This window comes from Equus przewalskii, chromosome 8 (genome assembly GCF_037783145.1).
Source record: "Equus przewalskii isolate Varuska chromosome 8, EquPr2, whole genome shotgun sequence".
NCBI lineage: Eukaryota > Metazoa > Chordata > Mammalia > Perissodactyla > Equidae > Equus > Equus przewalskii.
The window spans coordinates 54,997,036-55,021,048 of record NC_091838.1 but is presented as its reverse complement, the minus strand read 5'-3'; the positions used below and the strand labels follow the sequence as shown (position 1 = coordinate 55,021,048).

General features: G+C 40.1%; 1 protein-coding gene across 1 annotated transcript in view; it reads right to left on the bottom strand.

Annotated features, from left to right (window-relative positions):
- Positions 1-19,081, bottom strand: part of TRHR (thyrotropin releasing hormone receptor) — a 42,150-nt gene extending 23,069 nt beyond the window's left edge. The window contains exons 1-2 of the mRNA XM_008519325.2: positions 18,836-19,081; positions 17,440-18,313 (exon numbers count right to left, since the gene is read on the bottom strand). Coding sequence (XP_008517547.1) covers positions 17,440-18,228 — 789 coding nt within the window. The 5' untranslated portion in view covers positions 18,229-18,313; positions 18,836-19,081. The remainder of the gene's footprint in view (positions 1-17,439; positions 18,314-18,835) is intronic.
- Positions 19,082-24,013: the final 4,932 nt, after the last annotated feature.

The window sequence follows — 24,013 nt, the reverse complement described above, 5'->3', positions numbered from 1 at the left end:
TATTTGATTGTCACATACACAGGAAGAAGTTCCCTTTTTCTTAGTCAGATACAACCACTCTGAGATAATATCGTACCTCATCTCCGAGATACGAGTACCATGGTCAAGTGTATGAGGATGTAGAGTGTCGTGTTACTGTCAGAGGCTTTGCATTAGATGCTAGGATTAGACTCCTTGCTCTTCCATTTTTTGATTGGGTGACCTTGAGCTTAATGTTGCTAAATCTCAAACTCCTCATCTTTAAAACTGAGATGACAAAGCATTCCTATGTCATCGGTGCAAATGAGATGATATGTGAAAATCCCAGAGCACTATGCCTGGCGCATAGTAAGAGCTCAATAAGATTACCTATCAGAAAGGTTAATACACGACTGACACCTGTGCAAGTGGGACAGACAATTTTCCAGGTTGCATTGGTGGGATGAAAACCAGACAAGCAGCCTGACTGGTGCATGATATCAACTGAAGGATCTAAGTTAGAATATTTCAACAGTGACTTGAACTGGGAAGGGGGGCAGGGGCTTTGAAGAGGGTTGTAAGAATCTCCTGGAATTTTCAAAACTCTCCATACTTCTGGAGAATGGGCAGTGTTGCCTCCCCTGTAGAATTTGTGTTGGAATGTGCTTCTGCTACTCAAGGGGAAATGTTTCACTCCTCAGGGAGTTTGGAGTGAAATGAAAGTTGATAAATTCACATTACATTACTAAGATATAATATGTTAAGCCTTTATGATGACCATAAATGTGGCATCTATACGAAATACTGGCTAGTTAGTGTATAAGGAAATCATGACTTGTTCCAGAGGCTCTGCCGCAGAGCTTTTCCCCTCGCGCTACTGTACAACAGTTACCAAGATGCTTTACTTCCGAAAGCAGACACTTCTGTTTCTCTTTAGGGAAAAATGGTTTTGTGAATTTTATCCTTGTTAATCATTATACTTCAAGTTATCTTTATGATAAATTATTGGTGGTATTTTTGAGAGAATACTTTGTATTCCTCAGTGTTACTGAATACCTTGATTCTATCCTTAATATTGAGACCACATTGGGTCAGTTTAGCTGAAGCAGAAAAGGTGACCTTACCAAATAAATAAGATTCTAATTATAATAGCTTTACTCTGTAACTCTTTAAAAGACAGCAGCATTGTCTGAATGTGGGCTTATGTTTAGGTATCAATTTGTAAAAATTAGTGTACCTTCCTTAAATTCTACCAAGAACTCTTAATGACTATTCAAAATCATTTGAGAAAATAATTCATGCTGTCACAGCCAAGAAGTTTCTGTCTTTTGACTAACTGGGGGTAATAGGAACATGAGTTTTTTTTTTTTTGGTTCCTCTGTCTTCATGATTTTAAAAAAAAATTCAAGACTGCTTTTTCTACTTGTGGTAAGTGCCTGGATAACTGTCTATTTTAAATGATTTTGAAACATGTTTAAGATGGGGACAATAAGCCTGATGTGCTTTAATAAGCTCTCTTGATTAGCTATTCCGAGGAAATGGGTGGAGTTGGGGAGGGGCCAACAACAGAAATTGTTATTCATTAGCTTAAAAGCCATGCTCAATAATAGCTGTTTTCCACCTGTCTGAATTTTGGGTCTGCATTGGATTTTAAGTGCCTGGCACAGACTCCTTGAGTTGGGAGAGCTCCCTAAAGAATAAACAAACATTTTGTGTGATGCTGAAGGGTGAAGAGTGGTGCACTGATAAGAAAATGTTATTACGTGGAGCCTCTCTGGCTTTTGCCTTTATTTCTCAAGGGTCTTGGGGAGGCACAAAACCCCAGTATGCTTGTATACGAATGAGAAGAGTCAAGCACCCTTGACTGTGTCAATCCCTGTTTGTTAATAATATTTCTATCTCATGATACCATTTTTCTTTGAGATAGTCAGTAGCAAAGTCAACTCAAGAACTGCGTACAAAAAGGAGTGTGTTGCTTTTGTCACAAGACTAATTGCTTTCATGTGTGTTTCCAGAATCTTTCAAAGATAAAGTGGAAAAAGCCAAGATGTTTGGGGGAAGGAAAAACAGACTGTTAACACCAAGCATATCAACTGGAAATGCTGAAAAAAGAGAGGCTGGGCTCAAGATGGTGAGGACAGAGTGATTGCCCGTAAGCTGGTCCAGTTCACAATGTTTTTGAGTAAGGAATTTACTGAGGCACCTGGCTTCATTGCTTTGGAGGCAGGGTTCAGAGGGAACTTTTTGGCAAATGTAGAAATCTCTGCCCTGTGGTAATGCATCAAATTGGATCCAGTCTGGCCTTTTATCGTAAGATCCTTGACTCAGAGAAGGAGAAAGAAGTGCTAAATGTGAAATTGTACTGTTTATGGGTGTGTCAGTTGCTGCAAGAGAAAAAGAAACAAGCTTGAGGACAATGCAATGGCTCGTCTAAATAGGACACCATGTGTAAAGACCTTCGGGATCAGTCCTCCTGATTCTTCAAACAAAGGGATGCATTTTCCTAATTGGTTTGAAAAGATGTTTATTGGGAATAAGTCCCAGAACAAGCCCACTGCAAAGTGTTTAGACGTCACTAAGAAATTCAGATCACTTGTAATACTGCACCAGTTCATCTTTTCTAAACATGAATGGGACTTAATCCTGCTATCATTCTACCGTCATCTACCTTTCCCATTTCCCATAATGAACTGTCATGCTTCTATTTGTGTCCCTTCTCTCTGCCATGGCCTCCTCATTCTCATTCTATGACTTTCCATTCTATTTCACTGAGAAAATAGAGACCAGCTTGTGAGAGCTCACTGCTTCCTGCCTCATAACCTAAAATTGGTCTGCAACCGTGATCATCCTTATCTCTTTTCCTTGTATCTTACTCCTTCTTTAATTCATTTATTTATCCATTTATTTATTTGACCTTTATTGGATACTTTTATGTGCCAGTTACAGTGCCAGGTGCTGCAAATGGATCAGTGAAACACACAACCCCTGCTGGCAAGAAAAGAAAGATGCTCCTTTTCCTTTCCAAGGTCCTCACTTTGCCTATGCTCATGATGGTATTGCTTCTTGCCTCCTCGGGAACAGTACCCTATCAGTACTGAGTCTTGCTTGTGTATCTACTAGTAATTCCTCCCACTCTCCTAGCTCTTTCCCATCAGGATTTAAACAGGCTTGGGTTTCTTCTGTCTTAAGAAGTAAAACAAAATAAAACAACAAAAATACTCTGCTTTATTTCTCCCTGTCATTACTGTTCTCTCTCTCTCATAATCAAGTTTGTAGAAACAACTTTCTACTCTTACTTGCTTTCCAGTATTCCCCCCATCAATTTATCCTCCAGCTCCATAAAATCCAATCTATTCCCTCCAACACTTCAGGGAAACTGCACTCAAGGTTACCAATGCCTGTTTGGGGTGCTTTTTCAGTTCTTATCTTTACCTCTTTCTATTGACCACTATTGAAAGTTTTCCTTTGGTTTTTGTGTCTCTACTCTCTCCTAGTTTCCCCCCTCCCTCTCTGGCAGTTCTTTCTGTTTATTTTGCAAGCTCTTCATCCCATTCTCCCCAGAATTATACCTACTTCAGTGTTTCTTTTCTATGCCACAAAATTTCCTTCAATAATCAGTCTACTCCAGAGTCTTCAACAAACCATTTGTATACTGACTGCTCCCACATCTGTTTCTCCAGGCCAGATGTTTCTTCTGAGCTCGAATTCTATATTTCTAACTGTACCCTTGTGTTCTATAGACACTTCAGATACAACATGGGCAAAACTGACCTTAACATGCTCACCCTACTGAAATGTCTTCCTCCACTAATTGTCCCCATTTAGGCAAATTACACTATCCAATAATAATAAAAATAGCTAACATTGATTATTTCCATGTTCCAGGCACCATGCACAGTACTCTGTATGGATTTTTGTTTTAAATCCTAATAACCACCTTGAGAGATTGATACTATTATTAGCATCCTTTTTACAGCATCCTTTTTGCAAACTGAGTCAAATTAACGTGCTCACATCACATATTCAGTGGCCAACACTGGCTCTCACCTCAGGGCATGAGATTCCAGAATGCAGGCTCTCAATTCTCACACCACTATCTCAATGGTTCTAGTGAGTTACCTTTGACTCCTTTCTCTCCCCCTTTCTGCACATCCATCTACTCACACCAAGTCTATTGATTCTATCCCAAACTTATCTATTTCTTTCTATTCTTATTGCTATTTACCTTATCATGTTAGGCCTTTGCAGAATTATTCAGATTATCTTGCCCATATTGTTGCATCACTCTCCTAACTAAAGTCCTTGACTTTGGTCCAATCCTTTGCCTACATTGAAAACAGTCATCTTCCTCAAGCATAAATCTGATTACGATATACCTTGCCTTGCAATCTACTAATGACTTCCATAGCCTTTAGAATATTGTCCAAATCCCACGATATCCTAGATTAAGACTTTCTTTCCTCGTCCCTGCTTACCTCCTTCGTCTCATCTTTTGTTGCTCAGCCTTACTGAGCCACTTGCAGGTCTCTGGACTGATCGTGTTCTTTCTGGACTCCTGGCCTTCACCTGTATAGTTCCCACTGCACAAACCCTCTTCCTTTCCTTCCTCACCTACAAAACTTCTATTAATTTGCAAGGCTTAGTTTAGGAGTCCTCTTTTCCAGAAGGCCTTTCTGGTCCCCACCTCTTCCCAAGCCATCTAGGTCAGGTAACACTAATCTGTGCTTTTTCCCACAATAACTCATTTCTTTACAGCTTTAATTATTAGCTTATTTTCCTGTTTTTCTGATTAGACTGTAATCAGTCTAATTTGTGAGCAAGTACTTTGTCTTGTTCATTTGTGTGTCCTACTGTCTAACGCAGTGCCTCATATATAGAGGTTTCCAATGAAAACATAGATGAGTAGGTGCAAATCCATCCTTACTTTCACTATTTTCCCATTCCATATGATAATGCACTGGAATGGACTGTAATAACTTAGCAAGGCCATCTTTAATTCCATGATAGCAACTGCAATGTGCACAGCAGTTGTTTATACAAAAGTATTGACTTGGTTGCTCTTAACTTATTCAGAGAGCTGTCTAATCGATTCATAAACAAATGCCTGGAGGTCCATCCTAGCATTTTATAATCTCTAGTTAAATATTTCTCCTGTAGATTCACTCTGAACCTGAGGCTATTCCTATTTTTCCTGGTAGAGCAGAAAACATCTCAGTGCACTCTTTTCTCCCACCCTCTCCCACCCAGATTTTCTGTGTGCATAATCTTTCAAATGTTTGCCAAGTTCGAATCAGTCACAAATCCCAACTCGTATCAGAGGAAACATCACGAGGTGTCAGTCCTGCACGTTGCTGGGGGCTTGAGTCACTTGACTTTATAAATGATCTTTAAAAATTCACGGAGTACTCTGCATTTACCCTGCCTCTGTCCTCTCTCGCTCCCCCGATGTTGCCACCTCAGTCACTGAGTCATTTTTTTATTTTCTAAGCTAAGAGCTGCTGCCTGCAGAAAATATGCTGAATTCTTCCACAGTCATAAATCCCCATAAAACTCAAACAACAAAGGTACAGCATGGAGAGGCATAAGATGCTTTACTTACTTACAGCTACTATACAATTATGTTCAGGCAATCTATCCAAGGGGTATGGTCAAAAGTCCCCAGTGTTATTTATGAAAGGTCGCAGTATTTTCTTTTCCAAAAGGATATTACCTACTTTTATTTCAACTAAATATGACTGTCATATATTTTACATTATTCATCCTATTTCATGTGCGCATGTATTCAGCCTCATTTAATTTTCAGAGCTAATTTAATTTTTAGTTTGTCCAAGTTCTCCTGTGCCCCCCATGCAGCTCTGAAGAGCTGTTTCACTCTAGAGGCAAGGCTATGTCTTCTCAGTTTTACATAAACCCACTTATTATTTTTTTCACTTTGAAAAGAAAACAGATTTTAGTGGCTTACATATAAGCATTTTTGCTTTTTTCATATTTTCTGTTCGTAGAGTTATTCACTGTTTAGAGTTTAACACAAAATGTATTTGTTGAATGATGGATGAATATACTCATCAAGGAATATATTCAATCCACTTATTCTTTTAACTGAGCCTTCTCTCTCTCCTTGCTCATTCTTCTTTCTTTACTTTCCCTTCCAACTGGGAGCATTCACTGAAACTCTGTCTTTGGCCCTCTGGCCATGTTCCAAGAGAGGTAAATAGGTCTTTATCTCTAGCAAAGACTCCAGTCTTCTTCTAGCCTGCTAAATGTAAAGATTCCTCCAGAACTCAGTATTTACTGGTCTGTCCTTCCCTCTTTTTAAATTCAACCTTGTTCACACCTTTCTATTATTTTAATGATTCCCAGATTCACATATCTGATCGGGACCACTCACTTACCATCTAAAATTTCCAAATCCTCTTCTTAACTGAAGATTTCTGACAGTGTTTTTAAGATCTCTCCCTCAACATGTCTTTGAACAATTCCACCATTTTCAATCTCCTGAAAAAAACTTTAGAGTCATATTTGATCCTTTCCTCCTGCCTCTTCCTTTGTATCCTGTCTTTATTAGTTTGGTCATTTATCAACATGTCCCTAGGCACCATGACACTTTGGACACAAAAATGAGCAGGATAACGTTTCTGCCATTGTGGGATGCACCATCTGATAGGAGAGACATTTGCACAATGTCTACGTGTGACTACAGCAACATGGTATGCTGTACAGATGCAAGAACAAAGTGCTACAAAGGGAAGGGAGAAACACCACACCCTGCCAGTGGAGGTCAGGAAGGCCTGCTCTCAGGGGTGACCCAGACAGGGTAGATTAGAAGTAACACGTCAAATGAGGGTCTGCAGACTGCTTAAGGCTGGGGGAGCATGCCCGCTGGCTTGGAGGTGTGATAGGATGTGGCCAGTTTAGGAAACTGCTTGTAGAATGGTATGTTGGGGACAGGGAGAAGATGAGTTTGGGAAAGTAAGCAGGGGGCAGATCATAAATGTCCCAGTATGCATGAATATGATTTTGTCTACAGTGCAGAGACGAAAGGATGAGACTGGAGCAGAAGAAATAGAATGGAAGGAGAGGTTGGATGTGGGAGGGATTTCAGAGGAAAAACATTTCAGGTATAGAGACTTGAGAGTAGGGAGTTTCGAAAAAGGCACTTAAGGCATGAAAAGGGAGAAGTGATTATGGTCCTGTAAATGGATAGACAGATGTCGTTGAGGGCCCATTGGAATGGAAACTCCAAGGGTGAAGTAGGTGCTCTCTATGGCATGTGACTTTTCCCTGGCTTTGCTCAATAGCATGATGAGGGACCTGAGAAGACAGGTGGTAGTGGTGATCCTGTGCTTGGTTTCCCAGCCTCATTGATCCAGCCCCAGCCTGTATGTCCTTCAGATTTATTTCCCATGTCTCCCTCCTATGAACCTTCGGCTCACATCTGGCTAATCTCATCACTGTTCCTCAGACGGAACATGGACTTTTAAACCCTGGCCTTTTTTCTCATGTTGATAATTCTGTTGTATCCTTCCCTTCACCCTCCTTTATCTAGAATGAGCTGTCTTCTCTCATTCTCTAACTAACCCTCCCCAAACATCTAGACCTCTTCATCTTACCAGCTCCAGGAAACTTACTTTAACCTCCACCAATTTCACCTTTATTTGATTTTCTCTTGCTCTTGTGGTTGATATTATATAAACTGTGGAGCAGGAGTGTTGAGTTCAAATCCTCTTTTTGTTACACCTAACTGTGTGACACAGAGGAGGTCACTTAGCATCCCTAAGTTTCCAAATTCTCTTCTAAATTAGTTCCTACTTCCTGTGAATGTTGTGAGGGTTTATTGAATTAGTTCATGTAAAACGCTTAGAACAGTACAGACCACATAATAAAAAGTCAATAACACTTAGCTTCTGTTATGTGTGTGATTTTGTTTCGTACTTATGGTATTTTTCTCGAGCTCATAGTATGAGCTCAAGAAGTATTTACTAACTCGATCTTACAAATAGGCTTTTAGATGACCCTGGAAGATCTACCTCTATTATAACCTCTAAACTTTGTCTTCTTCAGCAAAGAATTACTATTCTGTGTTTCTGCTATTTCATGCATAAGGAGGGAAAAAATGACATTTTAAATATAATGTATAATTTTTTCTTTTGAGGAAGATTAGCCCTGAGCTAACTACTGCCAGTTCTCCTCTTTTTGCTGAGGAAGCCTGGCCCTGAGCTAACATCCATCCCCATCTTTCTCTACTTTATATGTGGGACACCTACCACAGCATGGCGTGCCAAGCAGTGCCATATCCACACCCGGGATCCGAACCAGTGCACCCGGGGCCTCAGAGAAGCAGAACTTGCTAACTTAACGACTGTGCCACCGGGCCAGCCCCTAATATATAATTTAAATATAGTAAATAAGAATTATTGAGTACTTATTATATAGTAGGCATTCCCTCACGGCAACCCTATGAGTGGGTATCATTAGTATCCCATTTTACATATGAACAAATGGAAGTATCAAGAAGTAAAATAACTTATCCAGAGTTATAGAGATAATAAGTAGAAGAGCTGGGATTTGAACTTATGTTTTCTCGACTCTAGAGCTCATGCTCATCTGCCTTCCAGCATATGTTCAACATATGGGACCTCTTGATCTAACTGCAGCCTGAATTGGGAGTTTGAGCTTTGCTTGTTGGTGGAGAAGTGTCAAGAGTGACGAGGGTTTTACATGTGGGAAAAAATTGCATAAGCAGGGTTGCAAAGTATAAATGAGCTTGGTATGTGTGGGAGAATCTGGTGCAAAACACCTGAATCTATGGACCAGGAATAAATATAGATGAGACTGCTCTTCCTCTTGTATTCTGTGCCATGCTTAATAACACCACTGCCTGTCCAGTCACCCCAGCTCAGAGTCTGAGACTCCCTTTAGGAACTTCTCTCTTCTTTATCTGCCAAAGTAGTAGTTAAATCTCACTGATTTAACTCATATGTATATCCCTTCCCAGTCTTCCCTCCTGTTATCTCCTAACTCAAGCCATCTCTGCTTCTTACCTGGGTCGCAGTGGACTCATTTCTGTTTCCCTGGTTCTGGGCTGGCTTCATTGTGGAATTTTATGAGCAAAGTTCCCAAAGTCAAACCCTATTTGCCACTCTCATTGTTAGAAACCTTCAATGGTTTTCTGGTGCCTCAGAATCAAGTTCAGATGCCCTCAGATGACATGCAGGGCCTTCCATGGTCTTGCCCTGGGTTCGACTTGGTTACATAAATGACTACCTGTTTTTCATGATGGCCTGGTGAATGCCTACTCATTGTTTAAGAGTGGAAGTGACTCTTACTCTGCTGGGGACTTGATCTCCAGCCTTAAGTACAGTGTTTACTCTTTCCTTGTTGCCTCTTCTGCACAATGTACAGTCTAACCTTGGATTTTCCAATTGCTTTTTAATAGCCATCTGTTGTATTTTACTGAACGTTCCATAAGATAGTGGCTATTGTTGGTTCTCCAGAGCAATGCCTGGCATGAAATTGGTGCTGAATAATTGTTTATTGAATTAAAGAAATAATGGATGAGCAAAGCCAGAAAAATGATGAAAAGGTCAGATTTTAGAGGGTTTTGAAAACCAGTAAGAGGAGATTGGAGATACTTCTTTTTGAAAGAAGACGCTGTGTGCAAATTGTTTTAGGAAAATTGGTCACATAGGAGCACTCAGATACATTTATTCTCATCTCTTCTCACATTGTTTTCCTTCCCTGAATTGCCATCTCTGCCCGTTCTGTCTAACGAAGTTCTCTCATTGTGGATGGCATTTTAAAGGCTCGTTGGAGAGCCAACAGGATTTTGTATAAAAGCAAATTGTTATTTGAGTCTGCCATTGTTTTTAAGTCAGCCTGTCCCATCAGGAAGGAAGAAATCTTCCTAAAAAGTCTCATCTACTAACAAACTTACCATCATACTAGCTAGTGGCTGGTTTGGCTACTTAGGAATTCAAAAGAGATCCAATAAAAGACAAGGAAATTTTAATTAAAATTGGAGAAGGATATGGCATAAATAAACAATAATTTTTCAAGGAGCAAAATAGAGTGTTGGAATTGACTGAGCCCCTGAAGTGTGCATGCATGTATTATTTTAGACTTCCATTTTTTATGTGTAAAATTATATATGATACACACACACACATACACAGAAGTGTGCTGATAAATATTTAACAGTTGGCTCTCCACGAAAATGGTGGAAGGACTGAATTGTCATATTTGCTGATTTCTGTGGCGTCAGAAACTCCAACCATGCCAATTTTAAGCAACCAATGTGATGTCACTGAATGCAGAATTGGGAAGAGATTCTAATAACCTGCTCTTGCAAAGCCTGTACCATTTGGCTCTAACACGTGACTGCATACACACACTTTTGGGAGGCTGCTATATGCTAGAGGCGGTGCTGAGGGCACTGGGCATACAGGGCCCTACTCTTAAGGATGTTGGTGGTAGTGGGAAGGCAGACAGGCTAGCAATCACGATACTTAAGAACGACTAAACCAGACGTATATGCAAAGTACTATGGAAACATAGATAGAACACCTAACATACATAGTTATAGGTAGGCATTCAGCTATATGAATCTGCCTGAGAAGTTCAGGGAAGGCTTGATGCAGTTTGTGGGAGCATCATTTGTTCTCAGACTTGGAAGATAATTGGGAGTTTGCCAAATGAAGGGTGCTCCAGCTGAGACAACACAGCAAGTTCAGAGAACTACACATAATTCAGTATTACTGGAGCATCAAGTGTAATTTAGGAGAGCCACAAGAGATGAGCTGAAAACATAGGAAGGAGCCAGGATCTTGTTTGTTATGCCAAAGAGTTTGAATGCTAGGCCTCAGGGAACTATAAACATCACTTTGACAACATATCTGTGAGTTAGAGAGATCTCTTACTAAGCAATGTACAGAATGATTTGGGGGCGAGTGCAATGGGAGTTGGAGCAGTTGGTGAGCTGTGTACTCAAATAGAGCAGGTGAGCAATGGTGAACAAGGACAATGTGGTGTGAGTGGAGTAGGTCAGATATGAGAGTTATGAGCTAGAAGCACTAGGATTTGGCTAATGCTGAGGTTTTGGGGGTGGGTGTGTAGTACAGCAAGGCACTTAGAAGGCCCCTCAGATTTCCGGTTTGGGAACCTAAAATAGGAGGGAAAAATGAGGTAGAGGTTTATGAGGGAAAATATGGGGTTTAATTGTACACATATCGGATTTGATGTTCTTATATGATGTCCGAACTCAACTAAGTCTATGGATAAGGAGATGTCTTAGCTAGAGCTGTGTACTGGAGACTCACAGGTGGTAGCTGTAACCAAGGGTATGGATAAAAGTAGATAGAATGACAAAGGGCAGGGCTGAGGAGGAGAGACAGGAGTTAGAGGTAGTAGGACTACAGTCACTTGACAGTTTCCTTCCGTCACCCGACATCTGCAATGCTAGACTCTTCTCTCCCTGTTTGTGCCGAGTCATCTCCTATCCTCTCTTTGTGTTGAACTGTCTTTCTTCCTTTTCTCCCTGTGTTCTTATTGTGGCTCTTAGACATTATGCCCACATTTACAGGCCCATGTACTCCACAAAGCCTTCCTTCATCTCCCCCATTTTGCTTCTCTCCTCACTGATGCTATGTCCTCTATATAGAACATAATGGTCTGCTCAGGATTGTTTGTGTACATGGCCGACAGTGAGTTCCTTGAAGACACAGAGTTTATCTTTATATATCCCTGTAGCCCCACACCTAGGACAGTGCTAGCTGTTTTTGGACTACGAGTGAATGTTTCATTAAATCGAGGAGGATATTGATTATAAAATGACTGACTGCAAAATTTTGTCTAATGTTGACCTAGCTCTAGCTTTATACCTTGCACTTTACCCCAAACTTATAAAAAAAGAATAAAGGTGACTGAAAGCATAGTTACAGCCCAGCCTTCACCTGTCTGCAACTTGGAATATCTGTTTGCAGTTTGAAGAATTCAGAAGAGGCACTATGAAAAAGTATAAAATAGTTTGTCATTCAAGCTGAAGTGACTTTAAGGTCTTTTTTTGTGTGGCCAAACTGAGAATTCTATAGGAGTGGAGACATATAAAAACTTTATTTTTCTCTACTGGCAAAATTATGGCTCAAAGCTGAAAGTATAAAATTGAAAATGAACAATGTGTGTTCATCTAACTAAAGGACACAAAGCACTTAACTGCAGAGGATTGTCACTTAGTCAATTTATGGGATGTGTAGTCTTTCCTTATACAGGATGCAGATTGGAAAATGGAAAGCTATTCTTTAATGATAAAAATATGATGGTGCACTTAGATATCTGTGTGCTAAGTGACAAAAATTGTACTTTTTTTCCAACTTAGAGGACTTCATACTATTAAGGATATCATTGAACCCAGACAAGTATAACAAATAAAACAATTAGAAATGGAAGATGGGCCTGTGAGAACACTATGAAAACAGTCCCAGTAAACTCGAGAAACCTCTGATTTAGGTCTAATGCTGAAAAGTTTAGTATCATTAATTTGCCTTGTAAGGTTAATCACTGATTCAGCTACCCACACAACTTAAGGGACTTATGCCCCTAAATATCAGCCCTACTGTCTGACATTCCACCATTATGCCTCCTTTCCTTTGTGTCTTAAAGGTTTTTCCTTGTTCACCATTTCTTCATTGCAAAGTAAATAGCATTTGAAGCAGGAGTTGGAGGGAGGCAGGAGGAGAAGAGAAAAGACACATTTAAGCCTTTTCTTTATCCATGTTCTTGATTTTCATGAGCACGTCATATTACCAGAGATTGCTTAAGAGAGAGATAGGAGGTGGCCTAGGGGGATGGAGATCTCTGAGAAGGATAGGAGTGAGGGTAGCGCAGCTGATGGAACAGGTGGGAGGAGAGAAAAGATGAATTTTGTCTAGTGTGTCTCATTCGATTTGAACAACAACTCTATGTGTAATTGTTATTCCCATTTTATTGATGAGAAAACTGAGGGTGAGAGAAACTCACTCACAATCTTATCCATTTTCTTTTGGTCTGTGCTATTCTTCTCGAGAATATTAATTTCAACATTTTGTCTGAAAGCAGGATATAAAATTACATATATATTTGACTATAATTATATACAAAAGATTAAGTGAAAACATAAGAAAAAGAATATAACTAAATGATAATAAATTGTGATTTTGACAGGTGGGGTAAGGGATGCCTTTTTTCTTATTCCTAGTTTTCTGTGTTTTCCATAATACGCATGATTACTTTCATATTGTCAATAGCAACAGCAACAAAAGGCGTGTATGGCTTTAAAAAGGAAAACTGCTATTGTTTCCTGGGCTGCCAACATTCCTCTAGTAAGGTAGAAGGCTTTTAGACGTTTATGGAAACAAAGACTGTTTGGTATTTTAAAGGCTTGTTTGGTCAAATAAAACCCATAATGAAAATTTTGCCATAAACTTTTGGTGCTTTGATTTGGACTATGTCACACAATTTTGCCACCAGTTATACTGTAAGAAAAGAAAAGTACATTAGAGTGTGACTCAACTGAAAGCAAAACTGGTAGCCTGATCTGTAAAATATTTTGCATACCCTGCATCCTGCGGAAAGCAAATATTTGAATTGAATGTGTTTGTTCACATTCTAGTCTTTTACCAAGATGTTTCTGCGCCCCCAAAATACCAAAAAATCCAATCAATTCCTTTGAAATCTACAATCAATAGTAGAGAGATTTTATCTACACAATGCTGAACACCTGAATTGATGGAACTGAGAGAATCTTTTGGCACTGTGTAGACAGAGCTGAAATGTGACAAAGGTGACAATTTAAATGGTGTCTCCTCAATATCAAAATAATCAATTGTAAAGCAAAAGATTCAGTCAATCAGATAATTCTTTTGTCTACACAATTCCAAGCCGTTAGTTTGAGTAATTTATTTCATTGAATTTACCAAATATTTAGTTGGCTTCCTAAAATACAATTGAATCTCTGAATCATAGGAAGAAAAAGATTCTGGCCTGGATTTTCTGAAAAGGGGATAAAAGTTAAAAACAAACAAACAAAAAAGGGACAAAAATAATTTGTCCCTTACATACAAATGCTCTTGTATTTCCTTTTTAAATGTAGTTCTTTTAGGCTATGCACACTTGACTTTAAAAACTTGGTTAGAAAGTCCTGGCTCAGACAGAATATTTATTAAAATGTAAATTAAACTTGCCTGAAAGAAAAAGAATGCAGAGAAAACATTAACAGAGAAGTCTTTGGGTTATAGGAAGTGGAAGTTTGAACCTTTAGAAGATTTAAGAAAAGAACTATCTCAGAAGAGGAAAAAGCCAGATCTAGCGCCTCTGATTTGGGATGAGCTTGGCTCCCCTTTATGTCTATAATTCCCATTCATCAGGGGCACTACTGTTCTTCTAGACTGAGAACACATGTGCCACGCTGAATTGTCCTCTCTTCATCCTTTGTCTCGAATCTGTTCATATCTCACCCTTTATTTGAAACATCTCTTTGATTCACACCTTACTTTAAATTCTCCTGCTAGGAATGTTAATACCTTATGTCTGAATCACTACCAACAACTTCCAAAGTGGTCTTTCTGCCACCAGTCCCTCACCCTCCAAATCTGCCTTCTCCACAACTGTCGGATTTGTTACCGAAACACCACATTGCTCATTGCTGCTCCCTGCTCACCACTCACTGTCTCTGTTGCTTCCACACTAAGTTCTGTCTCATAGTTGGATTCCTCCACGGCCCTTTCTCTATTTCTCTCTCTCTCTTTCTCTTTCTCTCTCTCTCTCTCTCTCTCTCTCTCACACACACACACACACACACACACACACTTCTATCAATCCAATCTTACTTTTTACTGCTCCCTCAAATACATCATTCGTTTTAGTCAACCAAGTCATTCCATACCATAAAAACCCCACTCTACGTGCCCCTCCTTGCCTTCTCTACAACCCCTTACCATTCTCATTCCAGCCACATCTTTTCTGTGTGAAGTTCTGTCCCTCTTGACTTTTACTTTCCAAATTATCCCCATCTTTCCAGAGCCTTCTCAAATACCACCTCTTCCACGAAGCCTTCTTTGATCCCTCTAGCCCCATAATGTCCTTTCTTTTCTCTGAAGTCTCATTCTATCTATAATCAAGACTGAATTACATGACATATTACTTAAATGCACTCTTACTGAATTATGTGTCATCTCATGTTTCTCGATGAGGGTGTTATTGGCATTTGTAACAGGGCATTTATTGTGCAGGACTGTCTTGCACATTTCAGGACATTTGGCATCCCTGGTTCCTGCTGCTAACTGACAGTGATGGCCCCAAATGCTCTGAATACATTTACAATTGCCCTAATGATTAAAAAGTTCCTTAGAGAAGTTGCTATACCATATACACACCTGTTCAGCAAATAATCTTTGTTTATATGGTGAACGTATATTTTAAAGATAAATCTGTATTTCCCTTACACTTGTCGACATATTAAAAAACTAAGAAAGAGACTAATTAACACTCAAGTGTTAATCACCACGCCATTTTAGGTGTCTTTCATGAGATATTTCATTGAACCTTCACACCAACCCTGGATTTGATATTTATCTTCATATAGATGGGGAAACTGAGGCTCAGAGAGTTCTGCTTATCCAAAGCTTGATTTGAACCCAGGCATTTAAAAGCCCAGGGTTGTTTGGAGCCAAATCTTTGGCTTTTTCTTTTACTACACAGCCTCTATAAAGACAGCCTATCTGTAACAGCTTTGAAATGACTGTGAACATGTAACACAATTAGCAGTCTAAAGCACATTATTAATGCTGATAGGTAGTAATGATTGTAATTGAAAGGAAGCACGTTAGACCAGACAAACAAGTTTGTAGAATTTATCACAAGAATTTATATTGGAGTCTAATGAATGAATTTACTTGCTGACCTTTGCTGCAGACATTAACTCATGTTTGGGCTCTAATTGAGATCTATACATTCTTTACTCTCTTATTGTACTTGTTAATGTTTGTCTTGGCAAATGGCCAATAGATCTCTCTAAATTTCCTTTAGCCAAGTTCTGGGTAATAGATGGCCAAATATGCCTTGTATTAGGTAGCACTGCCAGATCCACAGAAATCTAAGAGCTGGCAATACTTGCTCAGACCTTCCCTTTCTATCATCCAGGCATCTTTAGTAGAAAACCTTATATAAATCAAGTATCACAGTATCATTTAAAATGAGGTATGTATTTCTTTTTCATTGCAGTCCATTATTCATTTCATGCATAGCTAAAATGCCTACATTGATTAGTAGCTTATTTCACTGTGTGGCTAAATGTCCAATTACAATTCTTCACATATCAGCTACCTAGAGTTTAGGAAGGGACAGCGTGGATGGTCCATATGCATAATTTAAAAAGTAGACTCAGTTTCTACTTATGCACATAGGAATAACTGTATTCCCTGTAGTAAAAAAAAAGAAAAGAAATTTCAACTCATTTGAAAGAGCCAGTATTGTTGATTTCAAGTTTTCTTTTTCAGCTTTGAGAATAAATGTTTACCGTGTGTTTATTCTGTTTAGCAAAGAAGGAAAAGGAACTGAAAGTTAAGTTCATAAGTAACTTAGATCAACTTAGATTGTATAAATATCGACAATTTATATTGATATAAAAATATTTTGTTCCTATATTGTCTTATACACCATATCTACTGTATCAAAGCTGCACTTCATTTACTAGTAAAACCATTGTTTAACTGTAACCGCATGGATATTCAGGTGACCTGAAAGCATAAAGAGATGTTTTAGTTATGCTTAGCGGGAAAAACAGGCATTTTAAAAAATCAATCATTTCTTGTAAGAAATTGAGCTTGCTGTTAGCCTTTTTGTCAAAACATTTCCTGAGCACAGTGCATTTTTAGCTTCTGCATGCAGGGCACTGTGTAGAGAGCTGGGGGAGAGGGTGGTGGAATCTTTCTCCACTAAGTTTAAAAACTAAGTCCAGGAACGCCTCTCAGTTAGGTGTCTCAGTTGTGAGCAACTATAGAATGAATGGTAAGAAAAGTTTCATTATTGTTTTGACTCATCTTTTCTCAAACTACCTTGTTAAATCTTTTTCATGCAATATAACTCTTAAAGATACCCAGCTGCTCCCTACAGAAGCCAGAAATGGTCTAAATATTTTGGTAGTATTTTCTAGAGAAGCACAAACATTATAAAAGTGAACTTCTAGAGTTTCTGCTTCTATTTCCTTATATCTTAACAGCACCTGAACCGGGACCTGCCCATGATGTGACATCAAATTTTCCCCAGCTATTTTTAGATCTTCAGTTGCTTTAGAGATGAATTTAATATGTAAAGCAGAAGCTGACACTGTGAAACATTTGCACGATTGTATTTTGGTTTTGACATCAGCTAAGCAGGGCAAAGCTGATCCCATCTCACAAGGAGCTCTATCCCACATTTCCTCTGTGGACTTGGAGGTTCAGATTTGCTTACCTGCTTCCTTGAAGATACTGTGCTGTTGAAACCTCTATTAGAGGTTTTTGAATTCAAATTCTTGTTCTTATGGGTTGAGTCATTTTTCCATGTCTTAGAGTTTTCTTTAGGATCTGAAGGAATAGGATTTAAGAAGAGGATCCTAGCTATGAACCCATAGAGGACAGTGGCCAGGATCATCGGCACAACATAAAAGACACCAAAATCCATTAGGTAAATAGGTGAGTAGTAATTCCTGGAGATCTTGTAGCCACAGGACACCACAATAGCATCTTTGTAGGTGCTAATATTGAGATCCAGCAAGAAGAACCAGAGCATACAGTAAATGGATGTGAAAGCCCAGACAAAGATGATGATCTTTTTGGCTCTGGAAAATGTGCAGAGAAACTGGGCTTTGATGGGGTGACAGATCGCTATGTACCTCTCAATGGTAAAGGCTGTGATTGAACAAGAGGATGCATTGATGCCCAAGTACTGGAGGTAAGTAATGCAGAGGCATCCAACATAGCCATAGACCCAGGAACCGTAGATACTGTCTGTTATGTTGGGGAGGCCTGCAGCCACCAGGACCATGAGATCGGCTACTGCCAGACTCACCAGGTAGCAGTTTGTGGGTGTCCTCATGTGCTTGGTTCTCATGACCACCAGGACCACCATGATGTTGCCCACGATGCCCAGACCACAAATAATGAGCACAAGTAGGATGGTGACCACTTGGTATTCTAGGGCCACGACTGCTCGTGGCTGGAGCTGGGTTTGGTTCAGTTCACTTACTGTCTCGTTTTCCATCTTCAGGGGCTTGAAGTTTCTCTAAAACACTTCTTAGAACATCTTCTTTCCAGTGCCCTGCCTTTATCACAGTGCTTCTCTCTCCCTGTGAAGAGGTACAGTCCACGTTCATTCACAGTGTCACCATTTCAGATCAAGTCACAGTCACTTACAGGTAATTCTCACATCCTCTCCTTTCACCTCCCAGTTTTCTGCAGTACTAGGGCTCACAAGTACTTCTGAAAACTCCTTTTATTGCAGTTCTAGTGTGGGATGGAGTAACTGTTTCGACTAGCTTATGATAAGAGGGACCCGTTTCCTCTTAATGGAGAAAAATGCTTAAGAAAAGAGAAACAGAAAAAGCTCCCTGTTTTGAAAGAGTGTCCAATGGGAAAAACTAAACCATAACTGCTAACTGAAAAATAAATACAAAGAAATCTCTCAGATGCTTGGGAAAAGTATGATAAAGAAGAAAAAGGCACCAGTGGAAAAGCCAAGAGGCTCAAAGATCCAGCTGGGTAGGCATTTAGCCTTTGCCACCTTTGTTTCCAGAGGGGGAGATCCCTTTGCTGCCTCTCCCCGTGCCCCCTGCCCTACAAGCTCTATAGAGAGCCATTTCGCCTCTTACCTTTCCTCTGTAGCGCTGCCTGCTTTTCCGGGTAGATGAAGCAGTAATAAGTCCAAGTTTCCAATCCTGGAGAAAACCTCCTCCACTTAACTTAAGAGCGAGGCCACTGAGCAGTGCTCAGTCTTCAGAGCTGCAGTTCCTCTAAACCCTCGCAGCCCTTTGCAACTGATGACAGACCATACAGCCGCAGCAGCAGCAGCAGGAGCAGCAGCCGTGAGGCTGTCAAATCATAGATCGTCCCCTAATGAGAACACGCGCGCTCTGGCTCGCTCGCTCTCTCACACACAGACACATATTCACGCACGCTCACACTCACAAATGCCAGTCAGTCTTCACTGATGCTTAATTCTCTCCCCTTGAAGGATTGACTTTTAAAGGTGCTGATGATACAGCCCTCAATCTGGAAGGCTGAAAATCACAAGCAAGAGGTCCAGAGGCAGCTGGTCTTGCAGGTGCTTATAGTGTAAGTTCTGCAGGAACCCCAGTACTTGAGGGACCCTGAAATATAGGTTCACTCCCTGTTTAATAGGACTTTGGGGAGAGTAAATCCTTCTCAGTCCAGACTTCCAGTCCCTTGAAGCTTGAAATATCTGTCTGAGCTTAAATCAACTTCTTTCTCTACTATCGAAACCCCGAGCCACTTCTCCAGCAAATCAGTAAAAGTGGCTCCCTCTTCTCATATTACATGAAGAGAAAATGAGTTAAAATTGATTTTAAACTATTTCAGCTGCAATCTTCTGAGGCTTATAAAGATATTATTATTATTATTATTTTTAAAAAACTGTTTGAGCTAAGAACATCAGTTTAAACCTGCGTATGATCTGTTAAGTTTGCTTTTCAGCTCTGGCTCTGCACCACTTTATAGAGCTTCTCCGGCTGCTCTGGGCGCCTCTTCCCTCTTCGTCCATCTTCTGGACCACCAACCACACGTACCGCCCAGCAATTGTTCGTGTCGATTTATTTCTAGGTGAAAACTCATCCAGTGGAAATCTAGGCCAGTGCCGTTCTGGTACCACATCTCCAAAACAAAACTTTATAGACCCATCTTTTTTTTTTTTTAGAAAAGTGCACTTCAGCTTGATTTTTAATTCTCTAAAGGAGCCTGTAGGCAAATCTTTATACTTTTTTATGGAAACTCAGAAAACATGTCTCCTTTCTCCAGACGCTAACCGACTCCACTGAATGTTAATGTTTGTCCACTTGTATTTTACTAAATGACAAAGAAAACCAGCCCTTCACTGAATTCCCTATAAGGTGAACTGGTTACTTCTCTATTTTAAGAAAGTTAGATGTTCATCCTTCTACCAGATGTCAGTGAAAGAATAGATTTTGAGAAGTTACAGGACCTTGGAGGTATCAAAACCATGTTCAAGGCTGGATAACAATGAGACGAAGGCAAAGTTCTGGATCATATTGGAGAACTCTACCCTCTGAACCATGGAGGGCTAATTGAATATCTACTTCTTCCAAATCATCTGAAGTTAGAAATTGATGAGCTATGACCCAGATTCAGCTTTCAGACATGTATTGTTTGATCTGCACAGTGTAGGCTCAAGTGTGATTTAAAACAGTTTGATTATTGTCTACCTTTCAAAATTGAGAAATTGTATACTAAACCTGGATTTCTCCCTCTCATAAAAATTAGAAAGGTCTGGCAATCATGGACCCATATTCCTGCCTAGAAATTACCATCCGAAGCTGAGTAGTGGTTGTAGGTAGCAGTTTGTGAGGGTCCTTGATACAGGATGGGCCCTCTCTTACTTTCCTCACTCCATGTTACCTCCCTCTCATCTGTCACACGTGCCAAGTTCACTCAGTAATTGTACATACCTGGCCTCTGTAGCCATTTGAGTTTTGACCTCTGTATCACACGAGAGTTCCTGAGAGAGACAATGGAGGGTAGCAGCGAAGTGCAAATTCTTTTACCCTGAGTAGGATTTCTGCCCCTGTTCTAGTTTGTTCTCCCAAATGGTTTAGCAGACTGGGCAATCAATGCCCACTTTACATCTCTTGCTGGCCTACATGACAGAGATTACTCTGAACACCTCATTTCTTGCCTAGTTTTCTTTATTTTGGAATGAAAAATGCTTTCTAAGGTAAAGGCATTGCCTCCCTACTCCATCTCAACCCCACCACCTCCAACCAAAAATACCTCTTGAAAAGTCATACTTCATAACGGCCCTTTAACCTCTAATTCTCTCCAGGATTTTAGCTTTCAGGCCTCCTAAAAAGACGTTACTTCAAGTCTTCTACTTGGGTAGTAAAGATGAGGGGAGAGAACATCTAGAATGTTATCTGCTCTGGCAATTCCACCTCCATGACAAATGTTTTCTTATCACCTTCTTCAGCATTACTATGTGAGGTCATCATCCTTAGTCTCCTTTTTGTGTCTCTATGCATTCTTTTAGCACATAATTGTTAAGCTTCTACTATGTACCAGGCACCTAGTATATACAATTTCATTTTTATCTTCACATAGGTTATGATCTATTGGGAGAAGCAGTTATAAACAGTTACATGGAGATATGCACTAAAAATGTATGTTGAGAGGCTGTAGGTTGTGGAGGGGAAGGCATTCATGGGTGGTGGGGGCAATGGACTGAGGGACCAGGGAGGACTTCAGAGGCAAGGTGACCTCTTAGAATAGTCTTGAAGAAAAGTACAGTTTCCTTTTGGTACGTGGCAAGAGTGAATATATTCTGACTGGAGATGATAGGATATATAAAGCCCAACTGTGTAAAATGGCAAGGATTTTGGGGGGCAAGCGAGCAATTTTATGGTCCTGCTTTGGCCACGAGGAGTTTGAGCTGTTGAGACAACTACTGATGACCACCAGGCAGCTTTTCTAGTAAGGAGCCCTCCCTTCTGCTCTGACTCAGACCATCCTTGATTCCTCCTCCTCTCCCCCGGGGGAGTCCCAACTTCTGACTTCATTATCTCAGACTTGCCTGTTCACTATGGTCTTATCTGTTCTCAGTCAAATTCATGCGTTTTGCAAAATTATGTTTTCAAAATAACTATGATTTCATAAGGTAAGGTTTTTTTTTAACTTGTAAGCCTCAATCAGATAATATCTAATAAATGCTCCCTATGTGTAAAGAACTGCACAAAAATAGAGTATAATTAGAATAAACGTTTACATTTGAGTTGAGATTTTTTTTCTCACAGTATCTTAAGTTCTAACCAACTGCAGCTTTTATATCTTTTGACTACCTTTCACTGGGACAAATGCAGCCTTTGCAAAAGTCCAGTGGCATCCGTTTTGAAAAAAGGTTGGTAAGTCATGGCCACGGCAGTGTAGACGGCAAACCCCAAACGCTGCACACACTTCTCTTGCCCACCTTCGGTCTTGCCCTGTTTCCTCTGACTTTATGCCTACAGCCAGGCCTTCTCACTATGTGCCACTTGGCTAGCATCAATAAAAACGAGCATCAGACTTCACAGGCTCCTTTATAAGAATGTCCTTGGACTCTTAGCTGAGACTGTTTTTTTGGGTCTGGCCTCAGATTTGCCCCTTGAGCTGGTGGGAAGATTTGGCACTTCTGCTTCCCTGCCTTTGCATTCCCAGTCAGATGGCGTGCTCTCAGTATCTGGCTTTCCCTTCCCTGGCTACCCCAGGAAACCATGCGCTTGGCCAAGTCTCTGTCACTGGGACACAGTGGCTGACATGATAGCCACCTGCTGGGCCTGCCTGTCTCTACACAAGAGGAATTCAGGCAAGCCCTACCCTTATCTCTAGAGAATCTTAGCTACTAGGTAGTAGGTGGCTGTCCAGTGGTTTTCATGGACACAGTAGACAGATGATTATTTATGCTATCAGCATTTCTCAAACTTTAGCATGCATCTAATTCTCCTGGAGAGCTTGTTAAAACCTTGATAAAACTGTCCTCAAATTGCTGTTTTGGTAGCACTAGGATGGACCTGAGTCTATGCATTTCCTATAAACTCCTGGCAGTGCTGATGCTCCTGGCTTGTGGACAATGCTTTGAGTAACACTATACGATATGATCTAGTTCAATGGTTTTGGTGTGGGAGGTGGGGAGCAATGATGAATCACCTAGAGAGAGTTTCAAAAATGTACATGCTAGTTTAGCCCTTCTAGATATTTTGGGTTTCAGTGTGTTTCCTAGGATTGGACTAGGGCTTGAGAAAGAAATTGGGACCCTCGATAAAAGCAATTGACTTGTTCTTCTCCTAAGTGTATATCACTCTCTATCTTGTGCTGTCATAACTGGAGCTTGGCTTGGCAGCTGGGGCATTGTTGGGAAAGAGAATATCTATGCTCCCTACAGGCAAGCAGCACTAGGGTCAGAGAAAGTGTAGAGCATCCAGCTAGGATGCAGTGGTTTGCAGGATCCAGACCAGGGTGAGGAGAGGGCAAAATTTAAGGAGGCACCAAAAAACCTCAGCAATTAATGTAATCAATATATAATGCAGTATTTTTAAAAAATTAAAGTTAATGCAAAAAGTCTTTGATGAATAAAATATCAAAATTTTAAATAAAGACAATAGCAATATTATGAATTTTCCATTTTCTCAGGCTCCAAGTACTGATCCTTTATTTAAAATTTTGATATTTTGCTTATTATGGATTATTTTGCATTCGATTTGATTTTTTAAAAATAGTACATTAATGTTGTGTCTTGATTACTGGTTTTTTGGAGTCCCCTTAAATTTTGTAGCCTCCCTTGCCTCACCCTATTCCCTGCCTTCTCATCCCTGGCTGAATTTCAGAATCATCCAGAGAGATTCTAAAAATACAGATACTTAGGTCTCTCTCCCAGGTATTCTTATTTAATTAGTCAAGAAGTGAAGCCTAAGCTTTGGTAGGTACGATGATGGTCAAGAACCACTGAGCTACAGCAACAAATGTTGGTCTCTAGAAATGAGGGATTGGTGATATGTGGTAGCCCAGGCAGCAGAAAGGCCAAGGAGGTGAAATAAACTGGATGCAAGTAACCTGGAAAGATTCAGAAAGGTGACAACATCAGAAAACTTTGGCAACCGAAAGCTGGCATAAGACTCTGTTGTTGAGAGAAGTTGTATAACTATGCAGGTTTCTAGGTTTTGAATTGCTGAGTGTGGTGTCATCTATCAGTTAAGATTCAGACTCAGAAACTATGGCGAAGACTTGGTCACTGCAATTGGGATATATGGTCTGGGTTCTGGAAGAAGAAA